A 21,646-nucleotide genomic window follows, 5' to 3' on the forward strand; every position below is an offset into this window, starting at 1 on the left:
TATAGGGTCACTGCCCCATAGTTTCCAAGAAATGGCTGGTGGGTTAGAACTGCTGACCTTTTGATTAGCAGCCGAGTTTTAACCACTGCCACCAGGGCTCCAAAAGTACCAGGGGATATTACTTAATTCTTACAACAAAGTAGGTAACTATTCTCCATCTCACAGAAGAAGAAATGGACTAAGATTGGTAACTTAACCAGGTTAATTCACCTGGCAGGAGGTAACTGAAGCTAAAGTTTGAGTCTTACTGGTGGTTTTAAAGCCCTTTTAATCAGTAACCCAAAACAACATCAGTAAGATACCTTAAAAAAAAGGAGCCGCCCCGGTGGTGCAGTGGTTAAGAGCTTGGCTGCTAACTAAAGGGTTGGCAGTTTGAATCCACCAGCCGCTTCTCGGAAACCCTATGGGGCAGTCCTGCTCCGTCCTACAGAGTCTCTGAGTCAGAATCGACGCAACTGCAGTGGGTTTCTTGGTTTTATTGACTGTTAAACCCTCAGGGCCACTTTTCAAACCTAGTGCTTTTTCCATAGGCCCCTGACTTAGCTTATTTTTCATTTTATTTTTTTGAATCGACGATATACTCAAGATGTACACAGTGAGAAGCCTCCCCACGCCTGGCTCAGCCGTTGAGTTCTCTTCCACAAGGCAACCATTATTACCAGATACATAGTCTGCTGGATAGTCAGTCCCTATGTAAGCAAATATACATAGATATTTTCTTCTTTAACACAAAAGGTAGTATATAAAGTGCCTGTGTCTTCTCATTTAGTATTTTGGTGTGTGATTTTTTAATACTGCGTACTATTTAGTTGACTGGATGTTGCACAGTTTATTTAGTAAACTTGTTGAGCTCCTTCACTGTACCAGGCACTGTGCTGACCTTGGGATACAGAAGTGAACAAAATCTTTATCCTTACGGAGCTTAAGTTCTGGAGAGAGAAATGAGTAGATACCAGGTGGGCAGTAAGTGTTATGGAGAATAGTAATAAAGTAAGGCAAAGTGATAGCTGGTTTGTTGTCTTACAAAGGGTGCTTTAGGAAAGCCTCTGATGATGACGTTTGACCAAATGATGGAGTGAGCTGTAGACCTTGAAGGAAAGATTTTTCTAGGTAGAGGACACAGTAAGCACAAAGGCCCTCCAGTGGCTGTGATTGTTGGAGGGCAAGGAGGCCAGTGTGAAGTAAACAAACGGGAAAGTGGTAGATGGCATAGGAAGGGAGAGTGATGCAGAATAGAGGGTATGTAATAGCACTTTGTAGGCCTTGGAAAGAACTTACTGATTTTCTGTGGAGGGTTTTAGCACAAAGGAGTAACAGGAATTGAAGTCGTTCTGTACCGATGGACATAAAGGTCGTTTCTAATTGCCATTGCTATGTTGCAGTGAATAACGGTGCACTGGGCAAGCATATACAGGATAATCTCTACGAGTTGAGTTGCTGGATCAGAGCATGTGCATTGATACTTTTACTAGGTTTTGTTCGTTTGCCCTGGTGGCGTATGACAGTACCCGTTATCTGCACCATTGCCTCCAGGGTGAGCTTTCAAACTTTTTTTTACCAGTCTTATGTTGAAAAATGGTGTTTTGGCGTAGTTTTGGGGGTTTTTTAAATTATAAAACATACATAACAGAGTTTACCAATTTAACATTTTAAATATATTTAATTTAGTGGCATTAAGTACATTCACGATATCGTGCACCTACCACTCCTGTCTCCAGAATGTTTTCATCGCCAGAAGTAGAAACCCCTACCCTTTAAGCAGTCCTTCCCTATTTTCCCCATTTCCATAGCCCCTGGCAACTCTTGATCTGTTTTTTTCCGTCTCTGGATTTTTATTCTAGGTGTTTTATATAAATGGAACCACATTTTATGTGGCCTTTTGGGTCTGGCTTATTTCACTTTGCGTAATGTTTTCAAGGTGCATTCATGTTACATAGCATGTATCAGAACTTGATTCCTTAATGGCTGAATGATGATAATGTCGTACGGATTAACCTCGTTTTGTTTATCCGTTTATTGGTTGAGGGACGTTGGGTTGTTGCCACCTTTTGGTTGTTGCAGATAATACTGCTGTGAACACTCATGAACAAGTTTTGGTTTGAATACCTGTTTTTAATTCTTGGGTATATGCGTTGGAGTGAAATTGCTGGATCATATGATAATTCTATGTTTAACTTCTTGAGGAACCTCAGTATAGTTTTGATACACATTTTTTCTATGAGGAAAGCATTTTCTTTTCTCTGAATTGTTCATTTGTAAAAATGAGTTTTTGGTCCATACCTTCTTGAAGCTATTGCCAGCTCTGTCTCGGGAATTCTTTTGACTCTGTAAGTGGCTAAAATTTTTCATCATTTTGCTCTTTGACCTTTCAAGGCAAAACTTTTTGTTTAAAAGAACTAGTTTTAAAAATCTCCCCCCCCACTCTGCTGAAGAACTTCCATGAGTTCCAAAGTCTGGTTTAGGTTGCCTTGCCCTGAATACAACGCAGTCCTCTGTTTTACACTGTAATTGTCTGTTACCAAAAGGCAAATGGTGACTGCAGGGACCTGGCCTTGTTCAGTTTCTTCATTATCTGGCATATAGATGAATGAGACATGAATTAATGGGTGAGTGAATTTTTCTAAACCAAGCATATGACACCGGAGGCCTTTGTAATCACCATTTCTATTAAAAGCCCACATTCTCCGTTTAGCCCCTGTAAGACTGGCTGCTGTCTGACTCTGCCTAGCGAGGGCTTAGTTTCCTGGGCTGCATTTAGCAGCGTCCAGCTCTCCTCTGCAGTTGCAGTGCAAGGTTTTTCTCTCTCCTCATCTAGGTTCGAGTGCCGCTGCTTTGAGAGTTCTGCCCAAAAAGGGTTTGGAAAGGTTCTGTGCTGAAGGTTCTTGCGGAAAGGGTGCTGACACACCTACCGCCAAGGGCTAGTGAGCCCAGGTGAGTCAGGCTGACCTATCTAAGGTCAAGTCATTGGACCAGCAGCTTTTCATTATTAGGTGTCTAAGGAGCCCTCGTGGCACAGTGGTTAAGGTGCTGGGCTGCTAAGTGAAAGGTTCGTTCGAACCTACAAGCCACTCGCAGAAGAAAGATGCAGCAGTCTGCTTCTGTAAAGATTTACAGCTTTGGAAACCCTGCGGGGCAGTTCTACTCTGTACTGTGGGGTTGCTATGCGTCGACATAGACTCCATGGCAGTGGGTTTGGTTTGGGTTTACTAGTTGCCTAAGGCTATATCCTGTCCACCTCCACAGATTTCCTGGATTGTGTTTTTTAGTGGCCAAGGCTGGATGGGATCCTATACAAAGATCCCAATCCATTAGTGTTTATTTTGGGTTGTAACATATCTTTAAGAAATCTGAATTCTAGAAAATGAATCCATTCACTGCCAAGGTTTCAGGCCAGATTCAGAAATCTGGCCATAAAGAAAACATATATGGCAGCAGTGTCAGGAGGCCCATCACCAAAACTCTTAGGTGTCTATAAACAGAAGGTACCACTTCCTTTGCCTGATAAAATGGGTAGACTATGTCTTGATGTTTGTGTTCCTTCACAGTGCCCACTGCAGGCTTTATACAGCTGATGAGCTAAGGATGTTTTGTACATTTTTAAGTAATGGAGGAAAACTCCAAAGAATTCTATGACACGTGAACATGAGAAATTCAAATTGCTATATCCATAAAGTTTTATTGGAAAACACTCATGCCCATTCATTTACCTGTTGGCTGTGGCTGCTTTTGTGCTACGATGGCAGAGTTGAGCAGTCTTGGCAGAAACTGTATATCCCACAAAACCCAAGATACCCTGTGGTCCTTTACTGAAAAAGTTTGCAAACCCCTCATGTAGACATTTGTCTTCAACTTTACAATCTAAAATATCTCTGGAGATGCCAGGATTATTGGTAGGGCTGCCAGGGCCTTACCAGGACATACGTTTGGCCTGGGAAGATTGTTCTGACTCATTCATTCCTTGAGGAAATGCTTCATGAAGCTATGGGGCAAATTCTAGCTAACTGCGTTATGAACTTACCGTAATATTGGTGAATTATAAGACAGTAACGGGGAAAACTTGAGGTCAGTGGTTTCATTTTTAGTTGCATATTAGGATCACCCAAGGGGCTTGAAAAATATTCCGGTGCTCTGGTGGGAATCTAATTTGCTCTGTAGACTTTCACCTAATGCACAATTAAATTTTTTAACCCTTCGTTAAACTTGTACCATTTCCTTTCAGCATAGACTTCCTTCACTGTTTTTTGTACGGCAGGTCTGCTAGCAGTGAATTCTCTGTTTTTGTTTATCCAGGAAGTGTTTTTATTTTACCTTTATTTTTGAAGGATAGTTTTGGGTGATATAACCAGTTGTTGTCAAGGTGATTTCAACTCATGGCAACCCCATGTGTGTCAGAGTAGAGCTGTGCTCCATAGGGTTTTCAATTGCTAATGTTAAGTAGATAGCCAGGCCTTTCTTCTGAGGCACCTCTGGGTAGACTCAAACCTTTAGGTTAGTAGCTGAGCATGTTAACTGTTTACAGTACCCGGGATTCCTTGGCTGATGCAGAATCCCTGGTTTTTAAGCACGTTGAATATGTCGTTCCACTGCCTTCTGGACTCCATCATCTCAGATGAGAAATTCGCTGTTAATTGAATTGGTGGTTTCCTGTATATGTCGAAGTCATTTTTCTCTTGCTGCTTTTAAATTTTCTCTTAGCTTCTGGTATTCAGCAGTCTGAATATGATATATCTAGGTGTAGATACCTTTGTATTTATTCTTTGTAGACTTTGTTGAGTTTCTTGGATGTATAGATAGATTAAATCAAATTTCGGAAGTTTTTTGCCATTTTTTAAATATATTTTTTGTCTCCTCCTCTTGCTCTTCTCCTTGGACTCTGACTACATGTAGTTGATGTGGTTGGTGTTGTCCTACAGGTCTCTGGGGCTTTGTTCAGTCTTTTTAATCTCCTTTTTTTCAGATTCGCTAGTTTATATTGATCTTCAGGTTCACTTATTCACTTATTCTTGAGTAGCCATCTCAAATCTGCTACTATTCAATCTGATGAACTTTTTATTTGCTATACTTTCCAAACCCAGAACTTTCATTTTGTTCCTTTTTTAATAATCTTCTTCTCTGTGCAGTTTTTTTTAACACTCATGTTATATTTTCAAGCTTAGCTTCCTAGGAGTTTGCTTTTTATCTGCATAACTTAGTGGTTAGCCAATCACTAGGCAGACTTCTACACCCTCTGCTGACAGATCTATGTCTAGGGGAATGCCTTCCACATTCAGGGCATTTTCAAGTCTGCACTGGCTCTTAATTTTTTGCTGAGCCCTGTCTCTCCTCCTCCGCATATGCATGCAATCTCAGAGTTGGCTAGAGTGTTCGCGGAGCTCTGACTTTCTCTGGTCTCTGGTATGCATATATGCAGCCTTCAATCAGCCAGAAATATGCTTGCTACAGCCAGAGCTGCAGCTTCAGGCTAGTAGAGCCATTGGTTCTCCCTGCTTGTCTGGCACCGAGATCATTATTTCTGTTGATGCTTTCAGGCCTGAGTATCACCCACCACTCCAAACTGAGTGAATTCCTCTTCAACCACCGCAGCTGGCTCCTCCTCTTGTTCTGTCCTGCCTTCACAGAACATGTGCAATGACTGATATGGGGAAGGGAAGGAAATGGGAATGGCTCCAGGTTCCCACTCTTTTTACCTCAAGTTCAGCAGTTTCCCAAGCATAAAACCTTCACAGATTGTTGTATGTCTTTGGTCAATTTCTGGAGCACCAAAATAGTTTTTGTCAATATTTTTTAGCTTTATCATTGCTTTTGGAAACCTTGGTGGGATAGTGGTTAAGAGTTTGGATGATAACCATAAAGGTCAGCAGTTTGAATCCACCAGGTGCTCCTTGGAAATCCTATGGAGCAGTTCTACTCTGTCCTATAGGGTTGCTGTGAGTTCGAATTGACTTGACGGCAACAGGTTTCTTTGGTTTTTTTTTTTTTTTTTTTTTGGATCCTTGGTTTTGCTTTGCTTACCTCCTCACTTGGCTATAGCAGAACGTGTTGTTTAAATCACTTAAATCTTTTTTTTTTTTTTTTTAATGTGCTTTAAAGTTAAAGTTCACAAATCAAGTCAGTCTCTCACAAAAAACTTATATACCCCTTGCTATATACTCCCAGTTGCTCTCCCCTTACTGAGACAGCCCATTCCCTCCCTCCACTTTTTATTCGTGTCCATTTCGCCAGCTTCTAACCCCCTCTACCCTCTCACCTCTCCTCCAGGCAGGAGATGCCAACATAGTCTCAAGTGTCCACCTGATCAGTGAAGCTCGCTCCTCACCAGCATCCATCTCCATCCCATTATCCAGTCCGATCCCTGTCTGAAGAGTTGGCTTTGGGTATGGTTCCTGTCCTGGGCCAACAGAAGGTCTGGGGGCCATGACCACCGGGGTCCTTCTAGTCTCAGTCAGACCATTAAGTCTGGTCTTTTTACGAGAATTTGAGGGTCTGAATTTCACTGCTCTTCTGCTCCCTCAGGCGTTCTCTGTTGTGTTCCCTGTCAGGGCAGTCATCAGTTATAGCTGGGAACCATCTAGTTCTTCTGGTCTCAAGCTGATGTAGTCTCTGGTTTGCGTGGCCCTTTCTGTCTCTTGGGAACCCTGGTGGCGTAGTGGTTAAGTGCTACGGCTGCTAACCAACAGGTCAGCAGTTCGAATCCGCCAGGCCCTCCTCGGAAACTATGGGGCAGTTCTACTCTGTCTTATAGGGTTGCTATGAGTCAGAATCAACTCTACGGCAGTGGTGGTGGTGGTTCTGTCTCTTGGGCTCGTAATTACCTTGTGTCCTTGGTGTTCTTCATTCTCCTTTGGTCCAGGTGGGTTGAGACCAATTGATGCATCTTAGATGGCCGCTTGCTAGTGTTTTAAGACCCCAGATGCCACGCTCCAAAGTGGGATGCAGAATGTTTTCTTAATAGATTTTATTATGCCAGTTGACTTAGATGTCCCCTGAAACCATGGTCCCCAAACCCCTGCCCCTGCTACGCTGGCCTTGGAAGCATTGTTTATTCAGGAAATGTCTTTGCTTAGTCCAGTTGTGCTGACCTCACCTGTATTGTGCGTTGTCTCTCCTGTCACCTAAAGTAGTTTTTATCTACTATCTAATTAGTGAATGCCCTTCCCCGACCCTTCCTCCCCCCTCATAACCATCAAAGAATATTTCCTTCTCTGTTTAAACTGTTTCTCCAGTTCTTATAATAGTGGTCTTATACAATATTTGTCCTTTTGCAACTGACTAATTTCATTCAGCATGATGCCTTCCAGATTCCTCCATGTTAGGAAATGTTTTACAGGTTCATCACTGTTCTTTATCAATGCGTAATATTCCATTGTGTGAATATACCATAATTTATCCATTCATCTGTTGATGGACATCTTGGTTGCTTCTTTTTCGTATTGTAACCAGTGCAGCAGTGAACATGGGTGTGCATATATCTGTTCCTCTAAAGGCTTTTATTTCTCTTGGATCTATTCCAAGGAGTAGGATTGCTGGACTGTATGGTAGTTCTACTTCTAGCTTTTTAAGGAAGCGCCAAATCGATTTCCAGAGTGGTTGTATCATGTTACATTCCCACCAGCAGTGTATAAGTGTTCCAGTCTCTACAACCTCTCCAACATTTATTATTTTGTGTTTTTTGGATTAATGCCAGCCTTGTTGGAGTGAGATGAAATCTCATTGTAGTTTTCATTTGCATTTCTCTAATGGCGAATGATTGTGAGCATTTCCTCATATATCTGGTAGCTACCTGAATATCTTCTTTAGTGAAGTGCCTGTTCATATCTTTGCCCATTTTTTAATTGTGTTATTTGTTTTTTTGCAGTATCATGTAGATTTTAGAGATCAGAAGCTGATCGGAAATGTCATAGCTAAAAACTTTTTCCTAGTTTGTAGGTAGTCTTTTTACTCTTTTGGTGAAGTCTTTGGATGAGCATAGGTGTTTGATTTTTAGGAGCTCCCAGTTATCTGGTTTTTGTTCTGTATCGTTAGTAATGTTTTGTATAGTGTTCATGCCATGTGTTAGGGCTCCTAGGGTTGTCCCTATTTTTTCTTCCATGATCTTTATAGTTTTACATTTTATATTTAGGTCTTTGATCCATTTAGAGCCGTTTTTGTGTATGGAGTGAGGTATGGGTCTTGTTTCATTTTTTTGTAGATGGATATCCAGTTATGCCAGGACCATTTGTTAAAAAGACTGTCTTTTCCCCATTTAACTGCTTTGGGGCCTTTGTCAAGTATCAATTGCTCATATGTGGATGGATTTATGTCTGGATTCTCAATTCTGTTCCATTGGTCCATGTATCTGTTGTTGTACCAGTACCAGGCTGTTTTGACTACTGTGGTGGTATAATAGGTTTTAAAATCAGGTAGAGTGAGGCCTCCTACTTTGTTCTTCTTTTTCAGTAATGCTTCCTTATCTGGTGCCTCTTCCCTTCCATATGAAGTTGGTGATTTGTTTCTCCATCTCATTAAAGAATGTCATTGGAATTTGGATTGGAATTGCATTAAATCTATAGATCATAAAGCACTTAAATCTATAATTATGATTTGGGTATCTGAATTGGAGAAGTTGGGACTTAGAGGAAGAAGAAAAATGCCTCAATTGGAAAAGGACTGCACTCCTGTCAAAACTGTCCAAATAGCCTGTTGCAAACTGGTAATCTCGCTGTTTAAAATGGTTAGGAATGATAACAGGAACTGACCAGGGACCAGAGTACATACTGTGCTTCCCTCCTGCTCTGTGCTGGTAGTCCTTTATGTTTTCATAGACCATCCATTATGTTTTGACACTACCATTTAGTCTCCAGAATTGGACTGTCATCTGTCACCTAAGGATCACAACAGCTCAACCTCTTCAGCATGCCATCTTTTTAAAGCAGTTTTTTTTTTTTTTTTTGCAGTTTTAAAAATACTGTCTTGTGCAGATGAGTGGGAATTGGGAAAATGAAAACACCACAACTAATGAAAAGAATTCATTGTTGTAACCATTAGGTGCTGTCCAGTTGGTTCCAACTCACAGCGACTCTGTAAAACAGTGAAACACTGCCCGGTCCTGTGCTATCTTCGTGATCGTTGTTTTGCTTGAGCACATTATGGCAGCCACTGTGTCAGTCTATCTCATCAAGGGTCTTCCTGTTATTCACTGACCTCACTGTGTCAGTCCATCTCATTGAGGATCTTCCTGTCGTTCACTGACCTACCAAGCATGATGTCCTCCAGGGACTGGTCCCTCCTGATAACATGTCCAAAATACATGAGCTAAAGTCTTGTCAGCTTTGCTTCTGAGGAGCATTCTGGCTGTATTTTTTCCAAGGTGATCTGTTTGTTTCTTTTTGCCAAAACAAACCAAACCCATTGCCATCGAGTCAATTTTGAATCACAACCCTGTCAGATTAGTACTGCCCAATAGGGTTTCCAAGGAGCGCCTGATGGATTCCAGCTGCTGACCTTTTGGTTAGCATCCATAGCTCTTAACCACTACACCAGCAGGGTTTCAGTCTGTGGTATATTCAACATTGTTCGCCAACACCATAACTCAAAGGCATCAATTCTTCTTCAGTCTTCCTTATTCACTGCCTAGCTTTTGCATGCATATGGGGTGATTGAAAACATTATGGCTTGGGTCAGGCACACCTTAGTCTTTAAAGTGACATCTTTGCTTTGTAACACTTTAAAGAGATTTTTTGCAGCAGGTTTGTCTAGGGCAATACGTCATTTGATTTCTTGACTGCTGCTTCCATAGCTGTTAATTGTGGATCCAAGTAAAATGAAATTCTTGACAGCTTCAATCTTCATTTGTCATGATGTTGCTTATTGGTATAGTTGTGAGGATTTTTGTTTTTTTTATGTTGAGGTGTATTCCATACTGAAGGCTGTGGTCTTTGATTTTCATTAGTAAGTGCTTCAAATCCTCTTCACTTTCCACAAGCAAGATTGTGTCATCTGCATAACACAGGTTGTTAATGAGTCTTCCACCAGTCCTGATGCCTTGTTCTTCATATAGTCCAGCTTCTCAGATTATTTGCTCAGCATACTGATTGAATAAGTACGGCGAAAGGATACAACCCTGACACACACCTTTCCTAACTTTAAACCATGCAGTATCCCCTTGTTCTGTTCCAATAACTGCCTCTTGATCTATGTACAGATGGCTCATGGGCAAATTTAAGTGTTCCGGAATTCCCATTCTTCACGTTACCCATAATTTGTTATGACAACGTAGATGAATACTTTGCATAGTCAATAAAACACAGGTAATCATCCTTCTGGTATTCTCTGCTTTCTGCCAGGATCCATCAGACATCAGCAATGATATCCCTGGTTCCACGTCCCCTTCTGAATCCGGCTTGAATTTCTGGCGGTTCGCTGTTGATGTACCGCTGCAACCACTTTTGAATGATCTTCAGCAAAATTTTACTTGTGTATGGTATTAATGATATTGTTTGATAATTTCCGCATTTTGTTGGATCACCTTTTTTTGGAGTGGGCATAAACATGGATCTCTTCCAGTTGGTTGGCCAGGTAGCTGTCTTCCACATTTCTTGGCATAAACAAGTGAGCACCCCAGTGCTGCATCTATTTGTTGAAACATTTCAACTGGTATTCCTTCAGTTCCTTGAGCCTCGTTTTTTGCCAGTGTCTTCAGTGCAGCTTGGACTTCTTCCTTCTGTACCATCGATTCTTGATCATATGCTACCTCCTGAAATGATTGAACATCGACCAATTCATTTTGGTACGGTATTCCTTTCATCATACCAATTGAAATTGGTACTCCTTCAGTTCCTTGAGCCTTGTTCCTTTCATCTGGAACACTAGTGACCAGATGAGTTGTGGAATGACGTCGAGGACATCATATGTGAAGATAGCAAGAGGTCACTGAAAAGACAGGAAAGAAAGAAAAGACCAAGATGGATGTCAGAGGAGACTCAAACTTGCTCTTGAGAGTCGAGCAGCTAAAGCAAAAGGAAGAATTGATGAAGCAAAAGAACTGAACAGAAGATTTCAAAGGGCGGCTCGAGAAGACAAAGTATTATAATGACATGTGCAAAGAGTTGGAGATGGAAAACCAAAAGGGAAGAACACGCTTGGCGTTTCTCAAGCTGAAAGAACTGAAGAAAAAATTCAAGCCTCGAGTTGCAGTAGTGAAGGATTCCACAGGGAAAATATTAAATGACGCAGGAAGCATCAAAAGAAGATGGAAGGAATACACAGTCATTATACCCAAAAGAGTTAGTCAACATTCAACCATTTCAAGAGGTGGCATATGATCAGGAACCGATGGTACTGAAGAAAGAAGTCCAAGCTGCTCTGAAGGCATTGGCGAAACACAAGGCTCCAGGAATTGATGGAATATCAATTGAGATGTTTCAACAAACAGATGCAGCGCTGGAGGTGCTCACTTGTCTATGCCAAGAAATATGGAAGACAGCTTCCTGGCCAACTGACTGGAAGAGATCCATATTTATGCCTGTTCCCAAGAAAGGTGATCCAACTGAATGTGGAAATTATAGAACAATATCATTAATATCACAAACAATCAAAATTTTGCTGAAGATCATTCAAAAACGGCTGCAGCAGTATATCGACAGGGAACTGCCAGAAATTGAGGCCGGTTTCAGAAGAGGACGTGGAACCAGGGATATCATTGCTGATGTCAGATGGATCCTGGCAGAAAGCAGAGAATACCAGAAGGATGTTTACCTGTGTTTTATTGACTATGCAAAGGCATTCGACTCTGCGGATCATAACAAACTATGGGTAACATTGCGAAGAATGGGAATTCCAGAACACTTAATTGTGCTCATGAGGAACCTTTACATAGATCAAGAGGCAGTTGTTCAGACAGAACAAGGGGATACTGATTGGTTTAAAGACAGAAAGGGTGTGCGTCAGGGTTGTATTCTTTCACCATACCTATTTAATCTGTATGCTGAACAAATAATAGGAGAAGCTGGACAATTGAAGAATGGGGCATCAGGATTGGAGGAAGACTCATTAATAGGCTGCGTTATGCAGATGATGCAACTTTGCTTGCTGAAAGTGAAGAGGACTTGAAGCACTTACTATTGAAGATCAAAGACCACAGCCTTCAGTATGGACCGCACCTCAACATAAAGAAAATTAAAATCCTCACAGCTGGAGCAATGAGCAACATTATGATAAATGGAGAAAAGACTGAAGTTGTCAAGGATTTCATTTTACTTGGATCCACAATCAACAGCCATGGAAGCAGCAGTCAAGAAATCAAAAGACTCATTGCATTGGGCAAATCTGCTGCAAAGGATCTCTTCAACGTGTTGAAGAGCAAAGATGTCGCCCTGAAGACTAAGGTGCACCTGACCCAAGCCATGGTATTTTCAATCACATCATATGCATGTGAAAGCTGAACAATGAATAAGGAAGACCGAAGAAGAGTTGATGCCTTTGAATTGTGTTGGCGAAGAATATTGAATATACCGTGGACTGCAAAAAGAACGAACAAATCTGTATTGGAAGAAGTGCGGCCAGAATGCTCCTTAGAGGCAAGGATGGTGGGACTGCGTCTTACATACTTTGGACATGTTGTCAGGAGGGATCAGTCCCTGGAGAAGGACATCATGCTTGGCAGAGTACAGGGTCAGCGGAAAAGAGGAAGACCCTGAATGAGGTGGATTGACACAGTGGCTGCAACAGTGAGCTCAAGCGTAACGATTCTGAGGATGGTGCAGGACTGGGCAGTGTTTTGTTCTGTTGTGCATAGGGTCGCTGTGAGTCGGAATCGACTCGACAGCACCTAACAACAACATTCCTTTCATCTTCTTGTGATGCTTCCTGTGTCGTTCAGTATTTTGCCCAAAGAATCCTTCACTATTGCCAACTCGAGGCTTGAAATTTTTCTTCAGTTCTTTCAGCTTGAGAAATGTGGTGCATGTTCTTCCCGTTTTGGTTTTTTAACTGCAGTTCTTTGCATATGTCTTTGTAATACTTCGTCTTCTCGCGCCGCCCTTTGAAATCTTCTGTTCAGCTCTTTTACGTCGTTTCTTTTCACTTTAGCTACTTGACATTCAAAAGCAAGTTTCAGAATCTTAAGGGCATTAAGAATTTGGGACTTATGAATTTGAGACTGATGTAGGAATATGCTCACCTATGAGGGGCTAGTATTGTGGGAGTGTTTGGGGTGGGACTTCTGGGGCCTGGAGCCTTTATTCTTGGGAGGGGTTGCATTTTAATAGATACTTGCACTTTCAACAAGGCTTTAATAATTCTGTAGTTAATCTTTTTTATATTGAATACCATTTTTGTTTTCACCATCTCACTAAACTAAAAGTATTCAGTAGTCAGACTAAAACTTTTCCTTGCTTAGACCTTCAGTGATTTCATCATAAATTTGTAAAATACTACAATTGTACTTACATATTGTCACGCTCTACATGTCTCATAATTCTATGTAGAAGGTCTTTTCTCAAAAAAATCAAAGTTCTTTTGCTTGTGTATGTTTCATGAAAAAGGATAAGGTGGTTGCTTCCACAAAAGACTGATTTCTCTAAATTTATTTTTACTTTCATCAGATTTATGGTTTGACAATCAAACTTTTTACTGTCTTTCATAAATATAAGATGAAAATACCAGTAACTTCTTTCAGCTGCCCTAAAGGTGCATATCTTTACTTGGGCTACTATAGACTTGGCTTATTATAAAAACCGTTCTTTTTTTAGAACACAGGAAAACAGAGTATTTGGGTGATAAATACATTCTCAAACCTAGAGGCCATCAAAATGAGAACTAATTTTTCACTGTTAGGTTTCCTTGTGAATAAGTCAATATCTTTCGTCTTTCTTTTTTCTTCCCTGGGGTTTCCTGAATACTGTTATGGTGCATTGAGCAATTCTAACAAAGCATTCAGACTAGTCAGTGACTGAATTAATATTTCACCTGTGAGCCCCTGGGAGAAATCTGGCAGACAGCACCTTACTCCAAGGAACAAAGTCATCCTCACCAGCGATTGGACAGACTTATGCACCATCTGATGGTGGCAGTGTGGAGAGCAAAACATTTCTCTGATACTCCTGCTAAAAACATACATCATGAATCTAATCATGAAGAAACATGAGACAAATCCCATTGGAGGGATGCCCTACAAAACAACTTTCCTGCAATCCTCAAAAATATTAAGATCATAAAAGTCAAGGGAGGACTGAGGAATTAATTGTGCCAGACTGAAGGACACTGAAGAGGCTAAGTACAATTCGTGATCCTGGATTGGATCCTTTGGCTCTGAAGGACATTATTGAGGGAGTTGAATTTAACTGGGATCTCTGCGTGAAGGGTCTAAGAGGTTTTTCCAATTTTTCTGTAAGTTTGAAATTACTAAAGATGAAATTGACTCACTCCCCCACATCCTCATTTTGGTGACTTAAACTTGTTTTTAATTATAAAAGGACGATGCTTGTCTTTGACAATTTTAACAATACCAATAAAGTAAAAAGTGAAAGTCCTCCTTCCTCTCCAAACTATTTTCTAGAGGTCACCTCTTCTGATAATTTGGTGTACTCTTTCAGATTTTACAAATACAAGTGTTTTTACAAAAGCAGGATCCTGTCTGTATTATTTGATCTTCTTAATTGCTACATAGCATCCCATTGCATGGATCATCACTTACCCATTCCTGTATTGATGGCATTAGGCAATTTTCCAGTTTTTCATTAAAAATTAGGTTGAACAACCATTTGAATGTTTTTTTATGCATTTATGCTAGTATGTCTATAGAACAGATTTCTAGAAGTGGAATTCTGCCAGGTCATGGATTTTACGTGTTCACCAATAGTGATAGATTCTGCCAAATTTCCCTCCAAAAAAAGCTGTATTAATTTACTTTGCCTACTGATGGCGATTGAGTACAACTTCTCCAAGTAGCAACACTATGTTATCTTAGATTTTCCGTCTATGAAAGGAAAAAAGAGACTGAGTATGGTGCAATGGAACGTACATTGGGCTTCTTATCAAAGGATATGGGGGGTTGTGTTCTACATTTGACACTTTTTACATTGTTACTTTCTCTGGCCAGTGACCTTTTTAATGAGTACTTCACCACCTAAATTATAAGGGTTGTTAGGGTCAAACGAAATAACGCGTTCAAGGCAATCACTGTCATGAAGTAGGAATGAGCTATTAATGGAGGAGGACCCTGGCAAGGTGATAATGGAGTAAGAATTCAGTTGTCCAGGAGAGGGGTGTGTGGTGGAAGTACACATGTTCAGGGCTCTGAGCAGTCATCTAGTCAGTCTCCTGCTCAAACCCTGCGGGGAAGAGAAGCAGTTCTACAGCTCCATCTCTGGCCGGCGTGAGCGTTCACTGTCCACCTCTTCAGGTGTTTCATCAGAGCCACAGGGAGGAAAGAGAAAAGAACGTGACCGGTGGCCTAGCTTTAGTTCTAGCCCTGCAGACATTTACTCATCTTCCAGGTAATTAAAGGCCACCCCTTTTGTTTTATAGGTGAGAGAACTGAGGCTAAGTGCATTTAGATTGTTTGCCCAAGGTTTCCGTGTAGTCAATGGCATGCCAATGTTAGGCTCAGGACTTCCAGCTCTATCCTGGTGCAATTCTGCATCACCTGTTAAAACAGCTGTTAGTCTTGTCTCCCTCAGAGAGACTGAGATTCTGAGGGAAGGTGCTACATATTACACATCATGTCTCGAATACCTGAACAGAGCTAGCAGATTACTGTGAACACAGCAAGTGCTCAAAATCCACACTGAAATTAATTAAAAAGCATCAGTATCTTTGGTTTATTATTGGATATGAGTCGGAATCAACTCCACGGTAATGGGTACGGTTTTGGAGCCCTGGTGGCACAGTGGTTAAGCATTCGTGTGCTAATCAAAAGGTCGGGAGTCTGAATCCACCAGCCACTCCTTGGAAACCCTATGGGACAGTTGTATTCTGTCCTATAGGGTTGCTATGAGTTGGAATTGACGGCACACAACAACAAGAGGAAGTATGGGAAGGTAAGGCAGGCCGAGGGGACTTATAGGAAAATGCTGGAAAGCACAGTAGAATCCAGAACACACTGTACTCGGTCCATTTCCCAAAGACCAACGACTGACAGGTTTAAAATGAGTCAAGGAATTGGAGTCTTCTGAGGTGCAGATTTTGGATTTATTTGAACTGATTGATAGTACATGATAGCATAAAACATTTCCTTAAAAATCACCAACCCAGACCCATCACTGATTAATTGTCCAGGAAAGGAGAGTGCCCCCAGCCTCGTCTATATGACACCTGCTCCCAGGGCAATGTGTAATCCTCACTGCCCATCACAAGGCAAGGTGTGCCCCTCACACTAGCATGGCTCCTATCTCCAATGTCTCCTTTTCTTCCCATGCCTGTGCTCGGCTGGGCTTTCTCAGGTAATCTCAAAGGCAGAAAGTCTAAATGACAGATTCTCCATAATTTGATTTTCTACTTTAAGTTAAACCATCTCCAGGACTAACAGACAGTTAAACTCAACCTATTGCTTCTCATAACAGTGAATCTGGGAAGAACGGCTGGCTCTAATCACCACAGCAAGGGTAAGATCCCCCTTTGGCCCTCAGTGCAGACCAAGGTGGAGGAGCAGGAAAAGAAGGAACTTGAGTCCACATGACCTGAACTCAAGTTCTGGCCAAAAATTTTACCAGCTGGGTGCCTATAGGTATGTCGCTTAACCTCTCTCAGCCTCGGAGACCTCATCCTTCCATCAGAGCTAGAGGCAGAGCGTTCCATCTGCCAGCATGCTGAATGGGCTGATGTCACGTTTGAAAACCCGAATGTGCTGTTTGAGGTAGAGGAAGACGAAAAAGAAAAGGAGTGAGACAGTAGGAAAGAAGAAAGGGACAGTAAAAAGCAGAAAAGAAAGGGGCAGGGTGAAATGATGGAGCCAACAACAGCTGACCAGGCACCACTGCCTCTGAGCTTGAGGGTCCTTGGTACCACTTCTGTGTTCAGGTTAGGGCTTAAATGGTGACACTGGCAGTTGAGTTCCCTTGTCCTTTGAACTACACAGAGAATAGAGCTGGTCATTAGACATGGCAGGGAGCCAGCCATTGGAAAAGCTCCTAGGAAACCAGTATTCAGACTGATTATCATGACAGCTACCATTTATATGATTTTAATTCACAGGATCACTTTTAAAGCCTCTAAATCTTTGCCTCATTTCTGGATAGGAAACAGGGTGCTGTGGAAGTTCCTGTCGGTCCTGTTACAAGTCATGACTTCACACTTCCTTAAGCCACAGAAAAGTTGAACCAGGTGGTGTGGTCATACTCCTCACCAGGTCTCAGCAGCACAGGAGGGAAGTGGGGCTGTGAAGGGGAAAACAACATCGGTTATACCCTGCCAGCCCAGGTTGCACCATCACCCATTCAGGAATTCAAGACATGCTTCTGGACTGGACTGGATTCTAGACCAGTGTTAGATCAGTATTCTATAGACCAGTTGCCAGTGCAGGGGCTATTTATTATTGGTTTGCAATGAGATAAAGAGCTTGAGCCAGAATGAAAATCAGCTACACTAGGGCAGCGGGGAAGCAAGACTATTTGTTAAAGGAAGCAGTGTGTTGATTTACATTCTGGTGCGAGCTCATCATGGACTGGCACTCTGTGGAGCATTACTCCAGTCAATAGCTAGGAGAGTTTTGAGGGAGCAAACAGGAAAGTGTGGGTGCAGAAAATGACTAGGTATTGATGAATGGAAACAAACTGAATACAGGCTTTGAAGTGCAAAATTTGTTTTTTTGTTTTTTAACTTGGCTAGGGTCTTCCTGTATTTATCATGTCTTAGGAGAACAAACATGAATTTTAGAATCCTAGGGAACTGGCTTGAGCGTCGTGACCACTGTGGTACAGTGTGGCCTTGGACACACCACCACTCTGACGAGGCAGCCTGCGGCTTTACCTGATTGACTGCATTGGGCCAGTTCTGGGTCTCAAGGCAGAAACCAGAGTGCTTGGGGTAGACTGCTCCACTCTTCCCCTTGATCGTGCCATCCAGAAAGTTGCCCGTGTAAAACTGGACACCAGGCTGGGTGGTGTACACTTCCAGTACCTGCCCGCTTCCAGCATGACGGACCCTGAGGATGAAGCCAAACGGCCGGTGAGTCCAGGGCAGAAAAGCAGGCAGGGAGGGTAGAAGCCGGGAAGCAGCTGTGAGACAGGAACCAGGGCCAGCCATGGCGCAGGGACAAGGCGTAAGGAGAAGACAAAGGGAAGAAGAGCGTGACGGAGGATTCTCACAGCCTCCCAGGTGTGGCACGGAGGGTTCCCACAGCCTCCCAGGTGTGGCACGGAGGGTTCCCACAGCCTCCCAGGTGTGGCACGGAGGGTTCCCACAGCCTCCCAGGTGTGGCACGGAGGGTTCCCACAGCCTCCCAGGTGAGGCACGGAGGGTTCCCACAGCCTCCCAGGTGAGGCACGGAGGGTTCCCACAGCCTCCCAGGTGAGGCACGGAGGGTTCCCACAGCCTCCCAGGTGAGGCACGGAGGGTTCCCACAGCCTCCCAGGTGAGGCACGGAGGGTTCCCACAGCCTCCCAGGTGAGGCACGGAGGGTTCCCACAGCCTCCCAGGTGAGGCACGGAGGGTTCTCACAGCCTCCCAGGAGAGGCACGGAGGGTTCTCACAGCCTCCCAGGTGTGGCACGGAGGGTTCTCACAGCCTCCCAGGTGAGGCACGGAGGGTTCTCACAGCCTCCCAGGTGCAGCATGAGCAGCTGGTTTTGATGATCCTCAATAGCACCTTCTCACTCTGATCTTGGCTTTGGGAAGAGCGAAAAAATCTCCCCAGCCAGATGGGGGTGGTGCGGGGTGGCCAGGTTGGAGAGAGGCAGCTCTAGGGTCCTGGAGGGGCTGGGGGTTCTTATAAAGAGCCGGAGCTCTCTGTGTGGCCTGCTTTATGAAACAGAAGAGACGCTTTTCCTAAAGTAAACTGTTTGCCTCCTTGCAGCTTGAGCAGGCTGCTTTTAGTTAGACCTCTGCCTAGAACAGTCCTGCTATGGGTTTCCACAAGATTCACCGTTTCCTTTTTTAAAATGAAATAAAATAAAGCCTCTACAGAGGTGAGACGTTGCCCAGCACTGTACTTGGTGTTGAAATGATATAAAGAAATGACGGGAGTCTTACCATCTCACCAAGAGGCAAAACACACACACGAAACAGTTAAAATATCCCCACAATGTGTTGTCAACCAAGAGATTCAGGGGAACATGCTGCAGAAAAAGGTCCAGGATTTAAGTAAAAGGAGAGAAGGCAGGAGGGTGCCCTCAGGTGGGGACAGTGAGGACACAAAGGTGACTAAGGAAGAAAGTGGGCTAGAACTGGAGAAACAGAGCCTGGATGGGCTGGGGCCTTGGTGTTGGGGCTCGAATTTGAATTCGTTTTCTCTGCTGTATTTAAAATCCATTCGTTCAACAAACATTTATTGTTTGCTAGCGCCAAGCATGGTACTGGTGTTAGGACAGAGGTCGGAATTCACAAAGAGGAAACAGCATGGGGCACTTGTAGTTTAGTGAGACGGTGAGAGTGTGCAGTACAAAGGCCTATCAATCGAGGCTGGCTGTGGTGAGTGCTGTATGGGGGGAGCACAGCCTCCAGCTCTCCAGGGAAGTAGACAGGACACAAATCACAACTCAGGAAACCACAAAAGGCTCTGGGGGTTCAAGCAAGGCAGAGGTGGCTTCCACCAGGGGGAATTAGGACTTTTAACAGAAAATGGGCCTTAAAGAACAGGTAGAGATGGGAGACAGAGAGCAGAGAAGGGAATCCACGCAGGAGGCATAGGAGTAACAGCATGGCGAGGGCGGGGGAAGGTAGGGATGTGGTGGGCTGGGCGGAGCAAACGTTAAGTGCTCAACTAAAGCCAAAAGATTGGCAGATTGCACCCACCCAGAGGCGCCTGGGAAGAGCCCTGGCGATCTGCTTCCTAAAGGTCACAGCCTTGCATACGTAGCACGGTTCTACTCTGCACACATGGGGCTGCCATGAGCCGGAATCGACTTGACAGCAACAAACAACAGCAGCAGCAAGGTAAATGGTACTGATACGGCCAGAGGAAAAGCTCCTCAATTAGGCCTTGGTGTCTATTCCCTACAGAGACAGTAAATGAAAAGGACCTGACCTTGCACAAAACTGCTTTTCTTTAGATCTCTTCAGACAGAAATTGTGGTCAAAGCCATCGATGTGGGACTCTTGCAGGTGTTTTCCAAGCTCCACTGGCTTCCTCAGGTCAAATGCAGTTCCTTGCACTGGAGCAACTTCTCCTGGAGTAAAGAGGCAGAAAAAAGAAGCTGATAAATACACATATCAAATTTTCATACACAATGTCCTAAAGACCCACTGATTCTACTGTCTCGGCTGTCATTTCAATTTTTAAAGGAGATGGGGGCCTAGATCCCAAGATGCTACGAAGGAGAATAAACTACTGGATTTCTTTCATTATAAGGTGCTACTGATTGCAAGATGCAGTACCTGTACCATGTATTCTAATTTAAGAATAATTTAAGTGTGAAGATGTACAAAAAATAGAGGAAACACAGAATCTCCATTCAGGGCTAAGTTGGATAAAGGGTGATGGTTGTTCTCACATCTTACTGTACGTAAATAAAATAGTCATTCATCTTGTTGACATTTCTTGTTTAGTGCTGCAATATCCCAGGGCTCATAACCAAGTATTAGTACCTGCAGTGGCTAACCAGACACTAACGAAGTCTCTGATGTTAGATTCTCAAACCACTTTGGGCCAAAGGTATATTGGCAACCACTCTGGCTCCAGTCATCTCCCTGATCAGCCTGTAGACACTGTCCAAAGGGTGTTGGGAGCTAGTCATAATAACACTGGGACAAATGGGTTAACTGGGAAAGCCCAGGGCAAACTGGGATATATGGCCATCAAACTATATGCCAATTTCAGATTCAATCCTTTGAATGAAAGCTTTGCATCTCCAGGAGTGATTCCTGAAGGAGTTGTACTCAGGCAGTCACTGCTTCCTTGGCTCTAAGCCAGATTAGATTCTTCAAGCTCTGGGTGTAATATATTTTTGTCCTTGAGCCTCTTCACAATGATGTGGGTGGGTGGTGAGCCCTGAGAGAGGATACTGCAGCGTAGGGACCCTCAACTTTTACAGGGCAAAGCACAGAAGGAGCCTGGACAGGGATCCTGTTCTGACAGTCATCACACAGCCACTGCCCCAACGGGCACATCCCTTCATAGTGTCACAGAACTCAAGGGTGTTGGGATGGAAGGGTTCTCAGAGCTCCTCTGGTCCAAACCGCTCATGTAACAGACCGATGAGGAAACTGAGACCCACATAACGTGTTCCTAAACAACAACCTGTTGTGCTGATGTATGGTATTCCATCAACTGAAGACACTCGTTTTCATATTTTAACATCTTTGAAACTGTCATGGTTTACCTGGCAGAGGTTTTTCTTTCTTCATGGTATGTAAAATAATGGTGAACCTTACATTGACGGCACCTTAGAGTAAATAAAATACGTACATCAAAGAGTTTGCTGCATCCTCTGCTTTACCAAAGCCACTAAGCAAGTAATCAGAACTCTGAGGGAGAAAAGGGAACTGGCATTGTTTTGGGAAGTCATTTCAGCCCG

General features: G+C 43.1%; 1 protein-coding gene across 1 annotated transcript in view; it reads right to left on the reverse strand.

The window, feature by feature from the left end:
* Window positions 1-17,081: 17,081 nt before the first annotated feature.
* Window positions 17,082-21,646, reverse strand: part of GALM (galactose mutarotase) — a 68,956-nt gene continuing 64,391 nt past the window's right edge. Inside the window, exons 5-7 of the mRNA XM_049870229.1 lie at window positions 20,158-20,299; window positions 17,944-18,118; window positions 17,082-17,351 (exon numbers count right to left, since the gene is read on the reverse strand). Of these exons, the coding sequence (XP_049726186.1) occupies window positions 17,274-17,351; window positions 17,944-18,118; window positions 20,158-20,299 (395 nt within the window). The 3' untranslated portion in view covers window positions 17,082-17,273. The remainder of the gene's footprint in view (window positions 17,352-17,943; window positions 18,119-20,157; window positions 20,300-21,646) is intronic.

Source organism: Elephas maximus, chromosome 26 (genome assembly GCF_024166365.1).
Source record: "Elephas maximus indicus isolate mEleMax1 chromosome 26, mEleMax1 primary haplotype, whole genome shotgun sequence".
Lineage (NCBI taxonomy): Eukaryota > Metazoa > Chordata > Mammalia > Proboscidea > Elephantidae > Elephas > Elephas maximus.